Genomic DNA, 25348 nt, shown 5'->3' on the forward strand with positions numbered 1-25348 from the left:
AAAAAATTACACCAAACATTTAATTAAGAAATATTGTATAAAAAGTTTTTATTACAAAAAAAAAATTTATTAAAAAGTTAATAACACACTTTTAATACCCTGGCGCCATGTCTTCATTTGGTATGCGTGGCATTGGCCAAAATTTTGGTTTCAAACTTTGTTGTTGTCGCGTGTGCACTTGCGTCAATTTCGGTTTCGTGAACTCGCGTGTGGGGCTCCTCAAAATACTCCAACTAACTTTGGCTTTCCTATGTGAGGGCTTACTGGTGCGTTATGGCGTACCGGCAGCGGATACAATTGGACAAGCTTTGACCAGCATGCTGACGACGACCGCCTATTGCTTCACAACCACAACCATACTGATGATATGCTATTGCTTCTCCGAGAAGTCCTCCAGTCTCATTAGACAATCACTCTTCGTAAGTGGCTTGTTATGGGAACCAAGCATATTTGTTTAAAAAACATATACTCTAACTGTTTCATAGACTTTTTTCTTATTTGAAATATTTTCTTACTTCCCCAGGAGACACTCTTCAATGCAGTGGCTTGCAGCATGTACTTCAGCTCTTCCAGTTATATGGGCTTCGCCTGTGTGGTGTGGCTGCAACCGCAGTTTCTGGTGCGTCCCGGTTTTTGGGCCTATCCCGCAATGACGGCGACTTATGTAAGTGAGACAACCGTTATGTTGGCATACAATATAATTAATTATAACGTTACTTCTACAGTATATGGGTTATGCGGCGGGCATTTTACATGCCATCGACGCCTATTTGGCTTTCAGATATTACAGAGGCAGTCATTGACTTGAAGGTTAAGTATAGCAAAATAGTTCTTATGACTTTATTTAAAACATGTTTGTATGTATGTATTGTATACGCATTAATTTGTAAGAAATTCACATAAAAATTAAGTTGTTACATTGTGTGTGGCACACTTGAGGCACATACAGTGTGAGTATTTCTCTTATCAATAATATTAATATTTAGTGGCATTTTTATATACAAGATAATGTAAATAATAATTTATATAGTAAAACAATAATATAATTAATATATATAAAGTTAGTTTTTAGAACATGATAATAAATAAGTATAAATATATACTTTTTTTAAATAATAAAATATAATATTGTCAACTGCTTTCAACAAAATAATGTTTTGGCAAAAAAAAATATTAAAAAATAATAAAAAAAATTTAAAACTGAAATTATAATAAAAAAAAAATGTAATTTAAAACATGACTAATTCGCCACTAGTACTCAAGTGGATACAGATAACGCGTCTGCGCACATTTGTCACTTTCAAGAGATTACTTTTAGTCCATATTTCACATAGCTTTAGTCGATTTTGTTAAGCGCCTTGAATTTTCTGCAAATACATATTTATTATTTATGTTTTTTCAAATACGAAATCTAACTTACTTCAGTTTTTTGTAAGCCTCATCAGATTCGTAGTCAGCCTTCAGCAATGCTATGCGCACCCAACGCGGACGCTCGTGTATCACTTTGTGTATAACGAATTTCAAACCCAACAGCAGATGTTCGAAGAGTATAAACGTGATGTCGGGCATTTGTGGAAATAGTTTTGAGAAAAATCCTCTGCAAATGAAGGAGTTAGTATTAGGATACGCTTTAAATGCTTTGTTTTTTAATTAAAAAATTTAATTTTTGAACACAAAATTGTAATTCAAATTTTGAAAATCTACTTTCTATTCTAAAATGTTTTTTAGTAAAAAAAAATAATTTTTAATCTCAAAATTAGAGTTAAATTAATTGGAAATCGGAATTAAATATTGAAATATACAATTTTTAATCCCAAAATGAAAATTATAAATGGATAAAGTATATGTAGATCGTTTAAATGTGTAAGTTCGCTCTACAGTATTGAAACGCAAAGTTTGAAAGCGCGAAAAAAAAACAAAATTAAAAAAAGTTTTTTTTACAATTACAATTACAATTTTTTTAGCTTCCAACGTTTGTTTTGAACTAAAAAACTTTTTTTAACTGACAATTTTTTTAACTAAAAACTTTTTTTTTTTTGAATGTTGAATTAATATTAATCTTTTTTAGTTTTCAACCCGATATTTGGAATTAAATTATTATTTTTTTATTATTATTCAACAGGACTTTAAATTTTATTTTTAATATTTAAATGCGGTAATTGAAACATAGAAATAGAAAAAAAATATCATTTGCGAGATTACTAAATAAAAAAAAAATAATTTAAATAAGTATAAAATATAAATAAATTCATTTAAATAATTCAATTATTCTTTAAGACATCATTTGCAACCCTGGCTCAAATATGTGACATATCATGAATTATATATCAAAATTTTCGTAAATAGGTAACCGTTATTTATGGTTGCTGCAACAACTATTTCCTTCAATTTAATATAGATTGGCATATACTACTAAGCACTATGAAGCAAAACTGCATAAACAAATTCTTACTTACTTAACATTTGGCTGCAAATAGAGCAAACCACAGTTGCTCAGAATCGCCATCACCGAAAGCAATTCAAAGGCCGACTGCCAAGCGCCAGTATTCTTCGCGCGTCTGCCGAATGGACGTTTGAATATGTTACAGAGCTATAACGGAAGCATACAAGTCACGATACATACAACATGTAAACAAAAAAATTGCAATTTACCTTAAATAAATCGATATGCATGGCGAAAATGTTGTTGATTAACGCGCCCAAAGCAGCAAACGGCGCTACGGCGGCGAACAGCACCACATAACCGAACTGTATGCACATCTGCAGGTAATCCTCATAGGTCGATTGATACTGATCGAGTCCAGCTTCATAAAAGCATTGTTCGTAGCGTGCCAAATCGCTGACATTTGTCTTCACATCCTCATCGATTTCCTTATGCATATACTTTACGAATTTCTGACGCACCACAGCTAAGAGGGGAATGCCAATTTCTTGTGCAATGCAAACAATCTGTTGATGTGAAAAATAAAAGCATTATGTAATGTATTTTAAAAGGCAAAAACTAGCAAATGTACCTGAAAGATGAGCAACTGCATCATTAGTTGATATTTCAGCTGTTGCAAATCCCGCAGCACAAATGCAATGTAGAATAGTGAAAAAAAATTGTTGACAATTTCAAAAAGCATTAATTTATTCACACGATGACGATCATACTGAGAGCGTGTGCGATGGTTTTCCTGGTCAGTCAAGAAGGTAGCTAACTTCTCGTAAGCCCACGAGAAAATAGCGATGAGTATTGATTGTACGATAACCGGTATGTATAGTAACCAAGAATCAGGCCCTGGAAACATTAAAATTTATTTTTAAAAATATATATATATATAAGAGTATTTTCACGCCTACCAAAATCTGCTAGTACCTCGGCTTCTATCTGAAACTGGTACAAAGCAAAATAAGATGCCGCTGCGACGCACATTAGCACGACAGGGTATGAAACGCAATACATTTGTAAATAAGTATAACGCATGGGATATTGCAGCATCATTTTGCCCGTGATGGGATCCGGTTTTAAGACGCCATAATACGCTGTGCGCGGTTTGTCCAGACTACTCATCTCAATATTACCCCAACGGTATGAATAACCAGAGCACTTGCGCTTCCACAGTTCCAGAAAAATCTAAACCAGAAAAAAAATTATTAATTTTGACCGAAAATAAAAAATCAAATTTTTATTTCATAAAAACTGCAACTACCGTTGTCCAAAGCACATAGAAACTGCAAACCAATGACAAATTCACATTCCACACACATTGCAGCATACCGAAAATGGCGGGAAATATTAGTGCCTTCGTGTAGAACTCAGTGAAACCGAAATAGAGTGCTATGCTTGCGCCAAAATAATTGCATATATCTTCAATGGGCAATTGGCGACGTTTCCAATCAAATGCGAATCTATCTAGATACTCCTAGAAATGACAGAAATAAACAACATAAATAAATTATATTTTAAGTAATTTATAGCTCTTACAATATTGTGCAGTGGAAAGAAATCTTCGACTATGCCATTCTTTATATATGAGAGAATTGCTGGCTTCACGATATCTTTAATCAGCACTGGACCCTCGAACTCACGCACGATATCTGCAGGGGTCATGCCAGGCAGCAAATAATCGGATATGCAATCACAATTGAACTTCTGCATGCTGCCCGTGATGGTGAGCTTGCTCAGTTCGGCCTCATCGGCGAATCGCAGCAGCGTATCCGTAGTGGCAGATAGATAGAGGTACTTTTCAGTTTTGCTACAAGAGATGACAGGAAATGTAATTAATTTTTTTTACTTGTGTGATCATCAATCAATTTCGGATCAGACTAGAATATTTAAAAACTCATTTTAAAATCACAACGATGTTATTATTACAATTTTGATAAATTATTTTTATTATTATATTACTAAAAATTAATCACATTACCGTAAATTTCATGTAAGGAGATTATTTTTTTTTTATTATTGCAGTTATTAAGAGGTTAGGAAAAGGCAAACATACACACACAAACCATAATTTGCACATACCTTACAACCTCAAGCGTTGTAAGCACTTTGAATTCTTGTATTATCTTCTCCACATCTTGGCAGTGGCGTAATTTGGCCTTGTCCGAGAAAATTATTACGGCATATGTCTGAAAAAGTTCATAGTAATTGAAATACGTGCAATTTAAATGTGGTGAGGTCACTTACCCTCTCGAAATCGGGTACATCAATTGATTGCTTTTGTCGTATGCTCCGTTGACGCCGGAACAACTGATTCTCGATAATCGAGGTAATGCGTGGACCTTGTGAAATAATAATAATAAGTTGAAATTATGTATTTCATAATCATTTGGAGAAATAGAAGAAAATTTGTAAATTCAAAATACACACTTTTGGCACCATCTGACATTCTTCACTCTTTATTGTATTAATAAATATATGTATCTAATAATTTTGGCCACCTCTTCACAACCAACAATTATCACCTACAACAACTTTTTGGCAATGTATGAATATGCAGCAAAAATACTTCAAAAATACATAAATACAGTATAAGTATGAACCTACTTGATATGGTGTAAGAGAAATAAACAAATAAACAATAAACATGCAGTAAGAATTGTCAAAATCACAAGGCACCAACAACAACAATTCGATATAACATTGTCATCTTTGCCGGCATTTGTGTTTTTGTTACGAAGGGGCGCCTTTTCGCCCTTGGCTGGCTTGCTAGCAGCACCGCCTGGCATGCGATCCCATTCCCATAGAACTTCAGCTTCCGGATCAGGATCGTAATTATTGCTTTCTGTAATAATTGAAAAAAAAACGTTCCTACTCTTTTGCAAAAATATTAAAATACTGTTTATAATACTGGGTGAATTAGGAGCGCTGTGAGGGAAAAACATTTGTAATCGAGACAGATGGTTTTTGACTGATTGGCAGCACCGCTATTATTCTATAGAAATGTCAGTTGAACGTGATTTCCAAACTTTACACTGTTTGTGTTTTTTCTTTTTCCTCCGCTGTTATTGTTATTTGGGAATCGTCTTTCGCTAATCGCTGTGATGCAATAGAAAGTGTTGTTGGCTTTTATTGAATAAATTCCGCAGGTGAAAGTGAAAATCGCAGCCGTGAAAAAATAAAACAAATATTTTTCTATCAAAAGAGCAGAGAAAAGTGTGAAACTGTTTTCAAAACTAATGTGCAAAGTGTGAAAAATCGAAGTGTGTTTGACATGGAGCAATTGAATATAGTGAAAGATACATGAAGTAAAGGGTTATTCCATTTAGGTAATATGAGCTTACTTTAGAGGACTTTGAGATTTACACTTTGTATTGATCGGCGCTTTCATGTAGGCAATTATATATTTGCCGGTTGCATGACTTTCTTTACAGCAACGCTTACCGACCTCGCCGCAACCACTGACACAACTGCAGCACCTAACCTACAAAGAGCGATCGGGCGTAACCGAAGCAATGGTTGAGAGCGTATGAACAAATATTAAATTTCTGGTATAAAATAATATAAGACGCTCAAACAAAATGCAGGGCTTAATTCCAAAATGGTCAAACATTCGCGTGCTTCCCTTCCGTATGACTACCTCGCAAAAGGTAATTGCAATTAGTGTTTACATATTTAATTATAACGTATACTTGTATACTAAGTATAATTTTTTCACAAACAGGTTGTTTTCTTCTCGCTAACGGCGGGCGTAGCCTTACTTGGTGTGCTCGCACGCTTTCTACGGCGCAGAAAACCACCGCGTCCGCCTCGTCGTACGCGCAAATATACCGGTCGACGCACACGAAACAGTATGCGCAGCCCTAATGATATGATATCTATAGCCGGTTCTAAGGCATCTGCACGTTCCGGCAGTCCACCAGGTTCTACGGTCGCTTATTCGGACCGTATGTCACTTGCGTCTGGATCCATTGGTGCTGGAGCACTAGTATCTACTACGCAAAGCCAGACAGGTGCTATAGTTGTACATCTAACCGCACAACAATTAGGTGTAATGGGCATGGAAGCTTTGGATACAGTTATAAATTATTGGGAAGATGCTTTAGCTGCGCACAATTCACCGGGTGGCGTGCCGGCATTACTTACCACTGCTGAAGAGTCTGAATTTTGTCGTGAAATACAAAATTTACTTGACATGGCCTACACGTTGCAGGAACAAAGTGAATTGCTATTCTTAGATCAGCGTTCCGTGCTATTTCGGGACGAACCGTCTATAGATGAGCTGGAAGAAGATGGTCATGCGCTAGATGATGGCATAGAGGACGACAAACGTTCACACAGATCAATTATGAGTCGCACCGGTTCCGATCCAAATTTCGATTCGGCTGAAAGTTTTGCTTCGGCATTAGACCAAGTGGCCGATATGCGCGATTTTGAGGAATTCGTAGACACCTCGTATGATCAATATCCATTATACAATGCAGCGTTGAAACATCACGACGAAACGCCTATACCTTACCGCACTATACGCACTGATCTGGTGAACTGTTCCAGTGACACGGAATATTTGGTGAAATTGCACTGCGTGCGTTTAGCATTTCAATATTTGTTCAAGGTTAGTGCCTCGAAACTGACGTGTACATATTTGTAAAGTTTGATATTTACATGTATCTTTTTCAGGATCCAGCAATTGGTCAATGGGTCTGCGACACAGGACGTCAAATACTTACCGACCTACTATGTCTGGGCGATAAGGACACTAAGGAATTTCTCGTTGGTTACGAGGATATGGTGAACTATTTGCAAAATCCGAGTAATTGGGATGAGATACAAAAGGAACTGGAGGCGCGTAATGTCAAAGCGATGACTTTTTATGACATTTGCTTGGACTTCATTGTGTTAGACTCATTTAGAGATCTAGATGCGCCACCCGCCAGTGTTACGGCGGTTGTACAAAATCGTTTTCTCTCCAATGGATTCAAAGAAATGGTAAGTTATATAATGTTTATGCAAATTATGTATGTGGTTTGCTTGTGATATCTAACGCAAATACACGCTTAACAACGGAGTCTGCAAAATACAAACATTACACGCATATACATATCTTCAAATATATGATAAGAAAGCGCGTACTTATTGTTAAAGCAACAAAAATATTGTATAAAAGCCGCACGCATATTTGCCGCTATCTGCTTTGCTGCTGTCATAAGTTTGAAACCACTGTTACTTTGAAAATATTGCATATTTTTAGGCGCTCATTTTAAACATTCTCTCTTGCAGGCACTCAGCACCGCAGTTTGGTCTGTGCTAAAAGCCAAAAAACATGGACTCAAATATACTAACGGATTTATGGCTCACTTTTATGTAATCTCAGAGCAATTATCACCACTCATGGCCTGGGGTTTCTTTGGACCCGATGAAAATTTGCGCGACATTTGCCATTACTTCCGCGATCAAATGCTGGGCTTTCTAGCCGACATATTTAGTTTTCAAGCCAGCCGTTATACAACTGTCGAAGAGTTTGCCGAAGACATACTGCAACACATGAAGACGCGTGTCAATAATATTGGCGTGAAGTTTAGTCAATAGTTGCATAACAAAAGTTAATATTTGACGTTTCACAAAATAAATTTAGGAAAACTAAATCAAATAGTTTTGAAAGGACTTAGAAGTGATTTCAAATTATTATTTCTTATTTTTTAAAGTATATTTTAGTTAAGCGCTTAATTTTAGTTAAGACTTTAATTTTAGTATTGAACAATTTAAAATTATTACTGCAAACTTTGTAACGTAAACGCGTTGAAAGAAATTGAAAGATTTTTTTTTATATACTTTTGTACATATGTCGATATGTATGCATAAATTTTGTTTTTGCAATGAATAATGTGCTACCAATTCCATAATGTTGTGAACAGCTTTTACTATTCCAATTGTCGGCGCGTGTGCTTGCTCAATTTGTGTATATGAAATGCTATGGTGTGAGTATGTGTGGAGTCTCTACCGCCATTTTAGTGTGTTCCTCACCATGCAACTCGCATATAAATTTGTATATTTGCATTGCTGCGAAAAGAATTATGTTACCAATGTACACGCGCTAGATCTGCTTACTTTCTTGTTATTTTTTACTTTTCTTTTTTGTAGGTTATAAGAGAAAAAATATTTTAAAGCAAAATATAACTGAAATTTGAATTAATTAATGATATGTATGCCGTAAGCAATTGTTATTAAAAATTTAAATGAATATTACTTTAATAATTTAGTTATTACTTTTAACTAGTACAAAATGTATAAAAATTGTTATGGGTCCACATTAAGCCTGCAGCTTGCAAATGCCGTGAATATATCATTATTATTAACGGCCGCAGCTGCAACGGTTGCGTGGCAGTTATATTTTCTTACAAATTTCGTAGCCAAATAAGCAAACACTCACAACCACATACATACCCGTATACTTGTTGAAGAAAGCACTACAATTTGTTAATATTTGCAATTTGCTATACTTTAAAGAAAAAAATTAAGAACAAAAAACTTCTGGAATTAATTGTTAACAAGTAGCAAAAGCATTTAAACTCTTTATAATTATTCTCTACACACACATTCGTTGTGTGATTTTCATTATTTTATATGCAATAAAATTATATATATTATAACAATAATATTTCAATTAAAATATATAGTAAATTTATTTTATAAAAAAAAAATAAACAAATCTTTTTTAAACTAATTGCTAAAAATCACTGTAAATGACAATATAAGCTAGAAATCAAGGCGGCGAAATTGTGGCAAGTTTGTTGACAAAAAGTGAGTTACAAAAACAAAAAAAAAAAAAAAAAAAAACATTTGTGTTTACAAATATATAAAGCAAATACTTGTAAAAGAGCATTGTGTGCAGTATGAAGTGTCCTGCGATGAAGGAGTGGGTCTCCGTTATTGAAATTATAATTGCGGTAAGACTAACTACATATACGTGTAAGAATAACTTTTATATTAATTTACCCACATACATACAAACGCACAATGTAGCTGCTGTGCCTGTTTGCCATTCTGCTGCTGTCATGTGTGATCCCCTTCCCGGACGATATGCACATGTTCTTGTACCAGTGCTCACTGGCCACAACAATGGTGCTGTGCTTGATCTTTGCCTTCAGCACTTGGTTCTACAGTTCCAACTACCCGAAAACGCGTTTTCACGTGCGCATATTTGTAAGTACCTACATACATACATACATATGTAATATATGTATATACATATATCTTGTGCGGATGCTGGAGTAGCGGCAGTTGCTTTCATTTTCAGATTGTTATTGTGCTATGGACGATGTTTGTTTTTGGACTTATCACCGCCATCCTATTTGATATGAATTTCTTCGGGGAGTATGTGTACGAGCATTTCGAACGCGATATTTTCAATAAATCGGAGTATTTGTTATTGAATATTGGTATGCTGTTGGGCATCGTGGCGCTGTTTTTACTCTTTGTTGTCAATATAATATTAACTGTGGGCGTTTGTCGAAGAGCTAGAAAAAATCGTCAATAAAATGAGTGCTACCAATAATATGCAGTGTGTTCAATTCATGTGTCCAAGTGGGTTGTTTGACCACTAGCTGGAGTTTAGTGACCAGCGACTCCATTCTTTCGAAGTAAATGAAGTTTTTCTCCAAAAATCCAGCAACTCTTCGGAATCTACGTGAAATTGGTTGCTCTCTACATTTATCGGATAAGAAAGAAAGGTGCAGAACAGGAATAAGTGGAATAGCTCGTTCAAACACTTGTGACAGCTTCTTTGTAGATTGCGAAAAGGTTTGAGTGGAAATGACTTTGTTGTTTTTCTTGTAGCGGCAGAAAACATTCCTGAAGTAATGGCCTTAACCAGAAACCACCCTGCGAGAGAACGATCTTCGTAGCGTTTATGTCAAAAGCTTTTGGCACAGTCAGTCACACAACGCCACTTGAGGACATCGAAAAAACTACGTTCCCTCCAGGACTGAAGAGGTGGAGCATAAACTATCTGAGCGGTCGTCACACCATATCTTCGCAATCAATCATCCCTGCAGTCGCCTTCTTGGAGCGCAACTGCCTTCTAGGAGCAGCTAGAAGTCATTCCTCAACTACGTCGACGACTGCAAACAATACGCCGACCAGACTTCGGACGCAATTAACTTCCTCTAAGCATTGACCGCCTCACGGCGGAGCCATCAATACTTTCACCGACTGCCCCTCGCGTACTTGGAGTCAAACCACCAGCCATTACAGACGAAGAGCTCGAGTTGCCGCTAGACAATTGCGCAGCTACGGTCTTGATACTGTAGCAGGTTAAACTTTTACTTATCCAGAACAGGCCCCAAAATACCTTATATATGCCCTGCGTGCAATGAGTAACTGCATGATACTGGCCACCTCTTTACAGGTCCCAATGACCTTACTCATCTGACACCCCTCTTCATTTAATCCGACCCCGCCGAAACAGCACGTTTCTTGGGCCTACCGTTGGATGACGTTGACGACAACTTCTCTAATCCTTACCGTCATAACGGGGCTTAGGTGCACGTTACAACAACAACTACAAAAGTCTTGAAGTAATTTCGAGGCTTGGTGCCGACTTGACAGCCCTTGGTCGGATAAAAATCCGGATCCGTACCGGTTACTTAGAACCGACTGTCGTGGAAAGAGCGTCAAGTAACGTACCGATGCCGCCTCAGCAAATTTGTGGTCGGCTCGAAGCTTTCCGTCGATACATTTGGGTCCGTCAATTCTCACCTAAGATTTTTAGACATCCCAAAGACCAGTGTTTCAGCTATATGAGCGGAATCATTATCTCTTTTGAGAGATCAATCGGATAACTAGGTCGCATAAAAATGATATTCTTAAATATCTTGTCGGTTGAAGATAGAAGTTTTGAAAGTACTTACTTGTTTATTAAGAAGAAGAGAAATTTTGAATCCACTGTATCTTGTGACAAAATGAGGCTGATCGACTTTGCCGGGCTCCGTTATTTTCACCAGATGCAAGTATGAAAAACTCAAGTCTGAACGTTTCCCAGGATATATTTTGAAGACGAATGAAATATAAGGCATCGTTTTCGAGGGCTATTTTTGTTGCTATAGCTCTTATCTAAACCATGTTTGGTTGAAAACGAAGCCTTTTGTCGGCGAAATCATATTGCGAGTGACCCAGGAAATGAACAGTTTCGCCGGGATCGGATCATAAAGGACAGGATCCCATCGGCGAAGCCATATAAGAAGTGGGCCTGGAAATAAGCTGTTTCGCCGGGATCGGATCATAAAGGACAGGGTCGCATTTCAGGACTTATGCTGGATATATTGAGGTTTAGTCTGAGTAAACTTACCATTTCTAGCGAAACATTTCGTCAACTTCAGAGATCTGTCGAATGTAAAATAATTATTGGACACATTCGGCTACGGAAAAACTTAAACAAATTTTCACGTGTGTTTATTTAAAGTTTTACATAAAAATACATTCCACACAAAATATTTATATTTGTTAAAATTTTATATATATATATATGTATATATACATACATAGCAAAACATGTATATAATAGTCGAGTATTTATAAAAAATGATGACAGTACTTATATCATTTTTAGTAAGTATTTTTGGTTTGCTTTTGCATTAAATTCTTTCTCTTGCTGCATTTTCGGACTTTTGCAAACGATGACTGAAAAAATGCTCACACAATTTTAAATAAGTATGTATGTATGTAGATTCCGTTGTGTGCTTCTTAAATATTTAAATAAATCTTATATTTATTATAACTTAATTAATCATAGTAAAGTAAAAAAAGACGAATTCCAGCAATGAACATCCGCGGAAACGCGCCACACACGAAGTGAAATCAAACGTCGCAAATTCGGTGACTTCAGTTCGCCGGGTAACTTTAGATGCCGCGATATGATCGGTGAGCCAAGAATGCGCTAATGAAGTAGAGCACCGTGTTCACAAGTCCCATAATACCGGCCGCCATGTAAGCTTCGTATTGCTTGCCGTATCGGAAGTATCTGTCGTTCAACACGATGACGAGATTCAATGAAGCGGCCAACAGCAAAATGGCTGCTACGCTGTGATAGATAAGTTCCTATCGGTGAAGAAAAATACCGTTAAAAATGCCGTTTATACATTTCAAACTGATGCCAGTGCGTGCAACTTACATAAATGGTCTTCGATATAATGCCGCCCGTGCTGAGCGACGTTAAACAGGATAGTAGAAGGCAAAATGTTCCTATCAGGAATGTCGTGGCCATGAGGAAGAAGAAAATTTCTGCCGAAGTGGCACTTCCGTTCCAGTAATAGCCGAAGATGCCAACTGTGGCGATGCCGAGCAGCTGTGTGGAAGGAAAAATCGTATTGTGAATTTTTACAAAGTAAAGTCTAGTAATACAGTGGAACCTTCCTAACTCGAATCAGCATAATCCACAAAAAAAATCGAGTTAGAGCGACCTCGAGTTATGGAAGGAAATTTATATGAAATTTCACTTCTATTGAAAATTCAATAGTTCGAGTTATAGAGAACTTCGAGTTATAGAAGTTCAAATTATGGAAGTTCAACTGTATGTATGTATATTTTACATATTTATATCCTCTATCGGTTAATTCAAAGTCACTCACCATTTCGAATAATTTTAATAAACCCGTGAATGACTTCAAGTATCCAGTATTAAGTACAATATAGGACGTATTTGTCGTGCTGGTGGTCGTTCTGGTGATTGTCACTGAGTGAGACATCTTTGCGGTTTTCTGTAAATGCGTTAGTGGTGAAAAGGTAGAGGAATCGTTTTATAGCTGAAAGTACAAATACAAAAAATTAAAATTGTTAAACAGTCTTTAAATACAGCGAATAGAGAATAATATATTTTTAAGCTCTTCGAAAATTTTGAGCGATTAAGTCGAATTCCTATATAAATCGCGTCAATCAGCAATCTTTCTTAGTTTTTTAGACATACAATTCGAAGTCAAGTTCTTAAGAACAAAGAAGGGTGTGTATTTTTGAGTAAATAGCGAGAGAGAAGGAGATAAAAGTACAATAACCGAAATATCTTGAAGCGCTGAATCGCCGAAAGGTTCAGTAAGCTTTGTAAGCAAACTATTATTAAATGAAAAAAAATCAGAGATTATAACGTCTTTTTCAAGAAGAAAAGGAAGTCATTATATATGAAATTCGATTTCTTTTACAAGGTCACCACGGACACGCTTGCAGAAGTCCACACCCTGAACCCAATTTTCGACGGACTCCAAGCGTAAATCGGTCGGTGCTAGTCGATGTTCGTACGAAGTTCATCAACTATCGCTGGCTTGTTGGCATACACCATAGACTTGACGTAACCCTCAGAAAATAATCTAACGGCGTCAAATCGCACGACCGAGTCGGTCAATTGACTGAACCAAACTTGGTTTTCAATAAATTGATTATGACATGTGCTGTGTGGCTTGTGGCGCTATCCTGTTGGAATCACATATTGTCCGAGTCCATATCATTCAAATCGGGCCAAAAATATTCGGTTATCATTGAGCGATAGCGATTCCCATTCACCGTAACGTGTCGGTCTTGATCATCACAGAAGAAGTACAGCTCAATGCTTCCGCCGACCCATAAAACCAACCGTAATTGTTTCGGGATGCAATGGTGACTCATGGAGTAGTTTAGCTAGAAATGAGCCTTAATCGCTGAAGATCTTTTTTCGATGAAAATCTGAATCACTTTCAAGTTGTTGCTCAGCCCAATTCACGAACATACGACGATTCTGGTGGTCAAGCGGCTTCAGTTCTTGCGTCAATTTGATCTTGTAAGAATGTAGGCCAAGATCTTTTCGCAAAATTCGCCACAACGACGTCACAGAGATGCCCAACGCTTGAGAACGATTTGGGTCTTCCAATATTCTCGACACTATGTGCACTTCTTTGTCCCACTGGCAGGGGAACAATTTGTACTGTTCCTGTGGATTCAAATTTTTCCACTAGACGCTCAATTGTTGAGCTCACAGAACGATTATGACGACCATAGGTAAATTGGACGTAGCGCTCTTAAAGTTGAGACCACTGACTCCGGTTTTCGGCAGTAAATTTTAATAATTTCGACTCGCTGTTGGATCGTATATATTTCCATGATGAAATGGCAAACCTTACTAAAGAGAAATGTCAAAAAAGCTGGAAAAAATATGGCGTCGTTTGCTATCCCTAGCATATGGGTCTACTTTGTAGTGTCTCTATTGAAAACCCCTTTAGAATAAACATATCCATCTAAAGTAGAACTTAATCATAACAATCTTTCCTATAATTCGAAATTGTATATGGTTCTGTGAGGTCTTGAATTTATTAACTTCCTGAGTGTTAGTCTCAGACTTCACACGAATTTTTAACGGTGTGCCGACCTCTAAAATTAAAAAAAAAAATGTAAGAAATTAAATTTTTTTAAATTTTAATTTTTTACATTTTCTTTTTAAACAAAATTAATTTTGTACACAAATTCGCTTGGAAGAGAGTGTGAAAAAACGGTTCATTGCTCGCAAAAACAGGCACAGGCGGTGACCTAGATACATCTGTATGTATATTATTAGGTATTTATTTACTTTTTAAACAATTTGTGCATATTTTTAGACCTGAACAAATACATATTTACATATGTACACATATGTATATATCGTACCCATATAACTAGGTATTCGTGCTTTGTATCTCGAAATGTGTTCACAGCGCTGACTAACGATTTTCTATACAAATACTGAAATTAAGTCGATTTTCGAAATGAAATATTTCATTTTAAATATTTCGGGATAAATTTACTATATGGTATACATAAATACAAAATCTAAGCGTTCTAGCTGAGAACGTGCAATGAATTATCTAAAATTTGGAAAAAATCGCTAAATTTTGTTGAGTAGCGAATCGAACATACAACTGGTATAACTCACAAAAACTGGCATAATCAAATAACCGATAAGTAATAGAATGACAAGCATTGCTGAGCGAAAATGAGTACCCCAAACCTTCACTCCAAGCGAAAGGCCACTTTAAATGCAAATTTAAAAAAAAAAGTAATATTTCTGAAAATAAAATTTGACCTAGACTTGTCTTTTGCAATCAAAACGTGCAATGATCGCATGAAGGACTCATCGGCAATGCAATAATAGTTTACAAGCGAAATGTAGTCATATGTATATATACTGTATGTATGTGTACAATATAGACGCCTACACAAATAATAAAAACAAATACTAAGTGTTTTTGCGAAAATACTAATGTGTTTAATTGATTCTGACAATTTCCGTCTCACCCACGAAGCTTTTGTTTGTTTGTGTGTGTGCATAGTGCAATGACAATTTTGACGTCATTTAAGCATTTTGTTTACAAAAATTACATAGACTAGCGCAGAAGTCTTCGAATTTTCGGAGAAAATTTATAATAGTAATGTACTACTTATGGGCAAAAAATAGTAAGACTTTGTTCATAATTTTAAAATGTTTAATTCATTCTTGGAAATCTATGTTGTACCCTTCAAATTAAATCCCCTTGGGCCGTATATACTTGTGCCAACGTTTTTTCCAATCCTCGATGCAGTTGTTAAAGTCAATTTCCGGAATAGCCTGCAATGCGTGTTCGCGTTTAATGCCTTCAATTGACTCAATACGTTGTCCCCGGAGCGGTCGTTTGAGTTTGCTGAATAGCCAAAAGTCATACGAAGCTAATTCAGGCGAATGCGGTGTTTGCGGCTCGATATTGTTTGAAAATTTGGCGAAAAACTCACAAAGAATCAATGCAGTATGCGAAAAACAAGATTTGTCGGCCCACAATCCCGGCCTCTTTTTACGAATAGGTTCTGAATTAGACGATTAAATTCTTTAGTCCGACCACAAGAAATGTCTGTCCTTTTTGAAATTCTTAAAAATTTTTCCAAAATAAATTGTGGACCACCGTCTTCGCAAGATAAGAAGCACAACTTAATCAAGTTACAGCATGACATCATTTGCGGTGTGCATATCTATGTATATACATAAGTAATACTGATTTTACAAAACTGGAGCAAGAAGAAATTCTTACATTTGTGGAGGCCCTGACCTAAAATTGTTATGTACGAGAAGAATTCGTCACCACTGACCTCGTTTTCACTTGTTATACACACGTTTATGTGCTGCAATGAGACTAAGTACATATGTACATACATGCATACATATATTGTATATTCATATATAATTGTTTTTCTATCAATTAAAGTACGCAAGTTTGTACATATACATATACAAGTAGGTAGGTATACGTTTGTGTTGGCAAAATGGTTTTTTATGAGTCTACAGAGAAACCGGCATTTGTAATTCACACCGGCTGTTTCTCGCTGATAACTGCATAACAAATGGTTTATATTGTGCAAATACATACCTACACATACTATATATTTTACAAGTATTAGTCGCGATCGCGTCGGGTTTGTGGATCAGTGAGTGGGACAGTAGGCGCTTGGCTCAAAGCTAACAACATTTGCTTTATATAAATGAGTGGGAGAATAGACACAGCCATATACGGGAACTGCATATATGTATGTACATACGTATGTATGTATATAAAGCTCGGCAACGGTACAACAATAACAACGTCGTTCATAAATATTGATAAGTGAGAAAATCTGATTTGCACTTAAAAAGATTGATTCATTATTGTCTCGGCACTGTGGACAGCAGTCGCTAGGTATGTACCTGTATGTGCATGTGTATGTGAAGTAGCTAAAAGGGTGTACTCATATGCATATACATATATTGTATATATAGTCCTACAATTATATCGATTCTTATTTCTATTTGTGAATGCATAAAGAATTTCTTTGTTGATAGCGGGACTTGCGAAAATGTGTTCTCTGATAAGAGCACTAATTAAAAGTGTCGAACATACATACATACACTTGTATTTCCAGTGCAGTGAAAAATGATGAATGTAAGTTTATTTCTGGTTCTGATTGTGTCACTAACATTTTTAATGGAATTCTTGAAGTAAAGAAGTATAAAAACGTTAATGAAATATCAATTATTTAGACTGCGCTGCATTTATCGAAGATGCTCTATGGAAACCGATGTAAACCATTTGAGGGTCGTATTCTCAATGTCTGGTTAGCAGTCAGCTGTCAGTTAAATCCCTAAAGGTCGTGAAGTCAACGAAATGCGAAGCGAGTCGTCCATCAACCTCTGTTAATGACGATAAGCAGGGAGATAGCAAAGGGCCTCAACAACTCATAGTTATCGACTCAATACATATTGGTTAATTTATTGAACTTGAGCGTGTCAATGCTTTATTCGTACCAAAGGGCTTTCAGGTCGGGCGCGAAAAGACACGTCCCAAAAGAAGTGGCAACGTAGCTGAGTACCTCACATTCATCAAACGCATCATTACGGGTTTAAAAAGCTTGAGTTTATAAATATGACGTCGACACTGTGCAAGAATTTAACGATAGGCCGAAATCAAGAAAACTTAAAATTCTCTTAAAGCACTGAGAACCATCACAGCCGAGGCTTATAACAAGTGAAAATTGTGTAAAACGTTGACACGCTTGAATTAGCTCAGAAACCTAGTATTTTGAAGGCGTTAATAAAGATTTATATTAAAATACGTGAAAATGTAATTTTTTTTTTGGTCCGGGTCAAATTTGATCAGATGTAAGCGTAGCTTACTTTGACGGAAGTTCGATTTCCGAAATTTTGAAATTAAGAGACTTGATTTTAAATACATTTCATTTTGTTTTTGAGTATGATGTTACGTCTATAGTTTTTATAACTCAATCAAAGTGTTATTTAAAAATTGCAATTCTTTGACATTCGAATTACAAGAACCTCTTGAGAGCAATACGAATATACTATATAAGAGCACCTACATAAATATATACAAACATGTGTTTTAATCGAATGGAAAAATTATATAAAAAATCTGGTTCATTCGAATTTTTGTATAGTATATAAATTATCGGCACTCACTACCCATGGATGTATTGATTAATGGGTTCTGTAAACACTAAAAATATGGAACACTGAACAGATGGTGATGTTTCAACGTTTTTAAAAAGATCAATGAAGAGTATCTAAATATATATGTACATATAAAAATATGTAGATACATATGTATGTATAAATATAAGCATATGATAAAAAACAGTGTTGTGCGAATTGTCTACAAAAATTAAAATTTTCAAAAAAATACAAAAAACTCATACATATAAAATATCCAAACATTCTTTGCAAATTATGGTGGCTCAGCTCCAAAAAACGTTCTGCGCCGCAATCGTGAGTGTTTTCACGTATTTCTTGTTATTCGCAATTCAATATTTATTTTGATTTCACGGCACCATGCGGCATACAAACAAGTTCTGACTCCTGTTTCATGTTTCATTGTAAATTCAAGTAAACAAACTCATTGTATGTGTGTATGTATTAGCATATACACGAATGTAGATATGTTGAAGCATTAAAGACGCTTTTAATTCGGGTTATGAGGTAATCGCAAAAAAATGATCTCATCAATGGAATGCCATGAATTTTTCTGCCTTCAATTTTTTATGCTTTTTTCATGAAGTGTAAATATGTACGAGTACGAATGACAGCGACTTTAAACAATCGATCACACTTTTTATTGCAAAAATGCATAAAAGCATGAATGTATGTGTATACATACATACATATGTATATGTGTATGTAGTTACTTGTGTAAATATGAGTTTAATTGTGAGGAGACAAGGACAAATGGTTGAGTTATATTCCTTACAGGCTTGAGACACAAAAATATGTTTTGCTATGTTATACATATGTGTATGTATGTATTTAAATGTTGATAAATTTTACGATTCAAAAAATATAATATTTTTTCTTAAGAAAATTATATTTTTTGTATATTTTTATATAATTAGTTATATTATTATAAGTTTTTTTTCATAATAATATTATATTCTTTGCGTATATATTAAATAGAAAAATATACATTGTGACAAAAAGGTACCCGTAAATTGTAAATATTCCAGTTTTCGAAACACTTCTGGGAAGGCCTGCAGCTTCTTTACCAAATTTTGTTTTATCTCTTCGACCGACTGAAAACGAGTTCCATTTTCAATGATTATTGACTTATTTGAATGTCAAACTCATAAACCTATGTCTCATCGACAGTTATAATGCTCTCCATAAATGTAGGATTCGAATTCGCACGATCAAGCATGTCCAAAGAGACCTGTTTTTGGAACACATTTTGAAAAAAATTCAGCTTAATAGGGAGAATGCGTTTCATACCGAAAATAGTACATTCGAATGGACTCATGAGAGATGTCGAACTCTCTTGCCATCTCTCCAACACTTGCCTGACGATCTTCAAGAATCATACTCTACACTTTTTCAATATTTTCATCAATTGAATCTCTATCTATCCCTACAAAGCGCTTATACTCTATGCAACATGTTGCCAGCGTATAAAAATCAATATTCGGCATTTTGGTAACGCTTCATCGACGAAATTTATTCATTTGTGACGCCCCTGTGTAATCGTTGGATCACTTCCATATGTGCATGCATAAATATACATACATAAATGCAAATACATATGTATACATGTAAGTGGTTGCATACGTACGATCGGTATTTTGAGTTTCCTGATTTCATTGCAATTGAAAAACATGAAAAACATGCTTGAGCAGCTCAGGTGCAAGGTTGGGCAATTTCAATTTCCATGCACACACATCATTTTCAAAAAAAAAAAATAATGTGCATATGTATATCATTTATAGTTTTTGTTATGAATGTTAAAATGTAAATAAAATCGGAAAAAAATTCAAATTAATGAAATTTTGAAAACGCAAAATGCTGAAAATATCTAAAAAAAAATTTAAGTTATTCAAAAACGACGAAAAATTTATAAATTTTCCATAATAGAAACGTTGCGTTTGCTTTTTTTTAAATTGTAAGGCTGCAACTCTGCATACCATATACAGATCATTTCCGGTTTGTATTAGTTACAAATGCACTTTACTCAAAACATGCTCTCAATAATGAGAGAGTCGCACACAAGATTCATGCATGTATGTACATACATATGTATGTATGTAAATTAGATTATTTCGTAAGAAACAAGTTCAAAAAGGGTGAAAATTTTAACCTTTTAAAATATCATCTTTGTAGCTCATAAATAATATGACACTTTTATATTATGTACGTTCATGACATAATTGTATGACGTGCCTGTTCAAAGCAAGTCAATGAAAGCGAAAGTGCAGTCACAATGAAATACACACTGGAATTAATAATTATGTATATAACTGTACCAATGCCCATATTTACTAGTTCATTATAACAAAATGCGCCGGGAATGCCTGCTCTGTCTGCATCTAGGCCGTACGCGACTTGGGTGCGGCAGAAGCGCCGTTAACAAGTGATGCATTCATAATGGAAAACGAAAACAATCAAGCTTTGAAACTCTTTGACATTGCTTAATGCTCGCCGCGCAGTAAGTTATATTTTTGTATATAATAAATAAATTAAAAACAAAAAAATTAAAAAAAAAAAAATTAAATTAAAATTAAAATTATTATCTATAAATAATTGTATTGTATATATTAATTACTTGATAAATAACAGTTAAACAGAAGAAGCACTATTTATTACCTGCTTAAGCGGTTACATGGGTTAACGGGTTACAAAAAATTAATTCTTTTTATTATCTTATTAAATACTACAATACCTCTAGAATATTTTCCTAAATTTTCAACTTGATCCGAATAATAGTTTCGGAGATACAGCCTTAAGAACTTGTACGCTCGAGGGTTGCTAGGCTAACCTCGCCGTCTTTAAACGAGTTTTTCTAGAAACTGTGCTTTTGAAGTCGGTTGACAAGATTTCTCGGGAACTACTCAACCGATCTTTATGAAATTTTACACAGGTCTTTGAGATACAGTTCTTAAACTTGGACGAGGGATTTTTTAATTGAAAAAAAATTTCGCGAAATTTTCACTGAAATTTTAATTTTTTTTGTAAAAATGTCTACCAACAATTTTCATTTTTTTTTCTTAGTCCAACTTCTAAGTTAAGGTTTTAACTAAAACACATATTTTTCCACTTCAGATGATCCCGTAAGGAGTTATCATGCCAACGCGGGCTCATCTTTTTTTCCGAGGGTTCACCGGAAATGGCGTCGCAATGGCCGAGCTTAAAATATTTTTTCCCCAAAAATTTCAGAATTTCTTTGTCAATAAAAAATTCTAATTAAATATTTCATTTTTATATGAGAAAAATTCTTGAAAAACGCTGTTTTTACCCGAGGAAACCCATGTAGTGAGGTTATAGACGGGTGAGAAAAAAGTTCCTTTATATATAACTGTATTCATATGTACCTATATGCATTTAAGTATATATGTATGTGATTCCCAAGACTTTCGTAGCAATTCTACAATAATAATGTTTATTTATTCGAGTGAAATGCAATTAAAAATGCCGTAAACACCGTTTGTTGCCATTAGTCATTTTTGCGTTGGAGTCGGCTAAACAATCTCAAGTATATAGCAGGTACGAATATACATATGCACATACTTAAAATGAGTCAATAACAGCTTCAGAAAGCAACAAAGCTTAATAAAATCCTAAAAAAATAATGCCAAGAGCAACGGTTAATTATATTTCTATAGAGTTACAGGGCGTATGAGTGATTATTTATCACATTCTCACACAATACTTGTATGTAGGAGATCTAGTAATGCATTTCAGTCACTTACTGGAAAAAAGTGCAACTGCTCTTCTTTATACAAAATAGTGAAAATTCAGAGTGAAAATTGGTATTAATTTCTATTGAGAACCAGTTAGTTTATATTGAGAACCCGTTAGTTTCAGTTTGCAAAAACAAAAAACGGCTGTTAGCAGTAAGTAATTGAGATTCTGATAACAAAAGCGGAAGTATACTTGGAAAAGTAACTAAAAAAATTCAAATAAAAATAAAAAACAAATAAAGTTTGTGATTTACTGCCGGCTTTCTGTACGTTTATCTCTTTAAGTATTATTATTATCTCTCTCGCTCTTGGACTCCAGTAACCTGAGCGAGAAACAGCTGTTAAATTATTAACAGCTAATAATTGGTGACGCTTTTTTGAATGAAATGAAAAAACGTCTATTAAAAATAAATATTGGGTAGTCGAAAAAGTCTTTTCGTATTTCTAATCAAATTTCAACTTATTTTTTTTACCTATTGACTAAATACGAAATGACTTTTTCGACTACTCAATATCTTAGACCCGCCTCGAATTAAACACCAATTTCGAAAAGTTGCTTGGCTTTCGATATACAGAGATGAAGCGGTATTAGGGGAACTAGAGAAATTAGATACAGAGCATATTTTTCTCTGGTCCAACTTTGTTTTTTGACAGCTCAACAATGAAACTCAGAAACTATCTGAAGTCTGAGGAAAAAAATTTAAATTACCACTCCCTTGTGAGGCTTTGATAATTCAATATTACACTCTTTTAATAGACGATACTTGAGGATTGAAGTTTAAAATTACTTTCTAACAAATACATTTCATTATTAGATTTTAGAAATAAATTTTGTAAGCAAAAATATCTAATTTGAATATTCAAGCAGCTGAACAGAGGCATGAGATCATCTTAAACAGTAAATATATTTGCCTGTATGTGCGTGTGCTCACCTCATATGCGTTTTGAGTGTGTTGGTTTCTACATTTGTATGTGTGTGTATGTTTACAAATGCGAAAAAGTGGCAAAATAGCAAAACAAACATAAAATGAAAATAGAACTTTGAAGATCACAAACGAGTACACAAGTATTTCCAAAATATACACATTTCATTATGGCATATATACATACAAAAACAGCCAAAAGAAAACACACATCAAAATACAGAATATACCTATATAACAGCATTTTTTCAATACCTCAGCGTCATTAAAGGCGCACCCAGGCTTATGGTTGAAGAGTTCTAAATAATTGCAATCATTATTTAATTACTGGTCTATATGTGTATAAGTGTATCTGTATGTATTTATTTGTTAGAATAAGTTCATTGGACACCGTGAAGCAGTCGCAGCCACAGCTGGCCATTTATATGTCAAGAGGGATATATAAAGATATGTAGGCAAGTACCTATGTACCCGAGTGCTAGAGAAAATTTGGACTTCTGGGCAGCCTGGCAGCTCTTTACTTAGTTAGTCAGCCGCATGCTCAATCACTTTACGCACACACACTCACTCACAATCCATAACACTTTTATTTTCGGCTAAATTAGCGAATAAAAAAAAAAAAAACAAAAACCAACGCCCACACCCGAAAAGCGGTGATAGACCAAGGTGACTACTGGCAGAGCAGATAGCGAAGTGGCGAGGACAATGGCGAGCCAGAAGAGCAGCCAAGTGATTTGAAACATTTGGCGGACCAAAATAATTAAAATAAATAAATGGCTAAGATATGTATGTCCATGTATAAACTCAATTTTCAGGACTGTATACGCATTAGGGTGAGCAGAAAAAAATTCCAAAAATTTGTTCATCATATCAGACGATATTTTCAGGGTATCTAAGGAAAAGTAACAATTTTTTTCGGGAAAATATATACATATGTATTTATGTATATGTATTAGGGGGGCAAAAATTTTTTTTCCAAAAAGTGTTCGTCATTTCAGACGATATTTTCTGGGTGTCTAAGGAAAAAATATTGAAAATTTTTAACCACCCTAATGTAATAAAACGTGTATGTGAAATTCCTAAAATGCATTAATATTAATGTGCTATATATGTACATATACATACATACATACATACATACATACATATGTATTTCCAGAAATATATAGTCTGTTAATATATGTTCGTGATAATGTTTATAGTTGTTTTTCGTTTTAATATTTTTGTTAAAAAACTTTTTCATTATTATTTCCTTTTAATTATTTTTTTAAATAATTTTTTTTAATAATTGTTTTTTAATTTTTTTTTTTTAATTATTTATTTTATTTGTTATTATTTTTTTAATACTTTATTTTGTTATTTTATTTTTAAATATTTTTTTATTAACTTTTAATATTCTATTAAATACTTTTTCATTATTATTTTCAAAATATTTTTTTTTTATATTTAATTATTTTTTACAAAATAGACTTCCACTAAACTGCACCGTTATTTTAAACACAAAAATATTTTTTCTCATAAAAATTACAAAAATTTAATTTAATAATTAACAAATTCGGCTTACATTTTCAAAATGTTTGTTTTTCGTTTTTGCGCTTTTATTCACGAATGTCAATTCTCCACTTGTGATCACTCGAGGAGCTTTTCTTCTTTACTATGTCTTTACGCGCGTACGCTATAGGCAAAACTGATACTGAAATTTCGCTTTCAGCGCTCGAAAGTGCGAGTGCGGTGCGTCGTCTCCCGACCAATTCATCCATTCGCTGGTTTGTTTTGCTCAGGCGGTGACGTCATAAGATTCCAACAAGTTGAAGTGATGACTAAAATGTTCCAACGCAATTATAAAATACACATACACACCTACACATATACCACGTATGTGTAAATAAGCGCGTTTTGTTGTAACAACGGAAGTAACAAAGTTTGGCGTCGACGCCGACGCGCTCCATGAAAGCAAGCAGCACATATAAACGACGCACATAGCCAATTGTATTTGTAGGGTGTGAGCTTATATACACACATCCAAACATATATGTATATACATATGTATGTATGTATGCAAACAAACAGGTAAACAAATTTATTGTTATTGCTTAGGTAATGGCACCGAACTTGGACATTCGGTTCGTATGATTACTTGATATGATATCGATTTAGGGTGACCAGGTGAAATAATTTTTTGTTTTTGTTTTTGGGTAAGAAACTATAGTTACATACATTTACTAAGATCGGTAAATGTGCTCTAAAAAATATTCAGACAATATCACAGAAT

General features: G+C 34.7%; 5 protein-coding genes across 6 annotated transcripts; 3 read left to right on the forward strand and 2 right to left on the reverse strand.

The window, feature by feature from the left end:
• Positions 1-49: 49 nt before the first annotated feature.
• On the forward strand, positions 50-913 carry LOC105223689 (protein singles bar). Its single transcript, XM_011201473.3, has 3 exons — positions 50-419; positions 524-664; positions 726-913. The coding sequence occupies exons 1-3, from the start codon at positions 108-110 to the stop codon at positions 801-803; spliced, it is 531 nt and encodes a 176-aa protein (XP_011199775.2). The 5' UTR covers positions 50-107; the 3' UTR covers positions 804-913.
• Positions 812-5478, reverse strand: LOC105223691 (anoctamin-8). 2 transcript variants are annotated; one of them, XM_049454187.1, is made up of 12 exons: positions 5340-5478; positions 5036-5273; positions 4676-4770; positions 4511-4617; positions 3968-4238; positions 3693-3905; positions 3343-3616; positions 3015-3280; positions 2653-2949; positions 2457-2590; positions 1421-1597; positions 812-1367 (listed from the first exon to the last, which is right to left on the reverse strand). In XM_049454187.1, exons 5-12 carry the CDS (start codon positions 4139-4141, stop codon positions 1337-1339), a joined length of 1566 nt encoding a protein of 521 aa, XP_049310144.1. In that variant the 5' UTR covers positions 4142-4238; positions 4511-4617; positions 4676-4770; positions 5036-5273; positions 5340-5478; the 3' UTR covers positions 812-1336. The 2 variants fall into 2 exon arrangements, with proteins under 2 accessions (XP_049310144.1, XP_011199777.1); XM_011201475.4 differs by having other exon boundaries at positions 4859-5273.
• Positions 5479-5530: 52 nt separating this feature from the next.
• On the forward strand, positions 5531-8331 carry LOC105223690 (mitoguardin). The gene is made up of 5 exons (XM_011201474.4): positions 5531-5757; positions 5824-6078; positions 6153-7043; positions 7109-7417; positions 7709-8331. The coding sequence occupies exons 2-5, from the start codon at positions 6010-6012 to the stop codon at positions 8015-8017; spliced, it is 1578 nt and encodes a 525-aa protein (XP_011199776.1). The 5' UTR covers positions 5531-5757; positions 5824-6009; the 3' UTR covers positions 8018-8331.
• A 903-nt stretch (positions 8332-9234) lies between these two features.
• On the forward strand, positions 9235-12088 carry LOC105223692 (uncharacterized). Its single transcript, XM_029549220.2, has 3 exons — positions 9235-9375; positions 9452-9631; positions 9726-12088. Exons 1-3 carry the CDS (start codon positions 9322-9324, stop codon positions 9963-9965), a joined length of 474 nt encoding a protein of 157 aa, XP_029405080.2. The 5' UTR covers positions 9235-9321; the 3' UTR covers positions 9966-12088.
• On the reverse strand, positions 11846-24800 carry LOC125778059 (uncharacterized). The gene is made up of 4 exons (XM_049454197.1): positions 24641-24800; positions 13054-13227; positions 12597-12770; positions 11846-12523 (listed from the first exon to the last, which is right to left on the reverse strand). Exons 2-4 carry the CDS (start codon positions 13168-13170, stop codon positions 12326-12328), a joined length of 489 nt encoding a protein of 162 aa, XP_049310154.1. The 5' UTR covers positions 13171-13227; positions 24641-24800; the 3' UTR covers positions 11846-12325.
• Between the last annotated feature and the right edge of the window lie 548 nt (positions 24801-25348).

This window comes from Bactrocera dorsalis, chromosome 4 (genome assembly GCF_023373825.1).
Source record: "Bactrocera dorsalis isolate Fly_Bdor chromosome 4, ASM2337382v1, whole genome shotgun sequence".
Taxonomy (NCBI): Eukaryota; Metazoa; Arthropoda; class Insecta; order Diptera; family Tephritidae; genus Bactrocera; species Bactrocera dorsalis.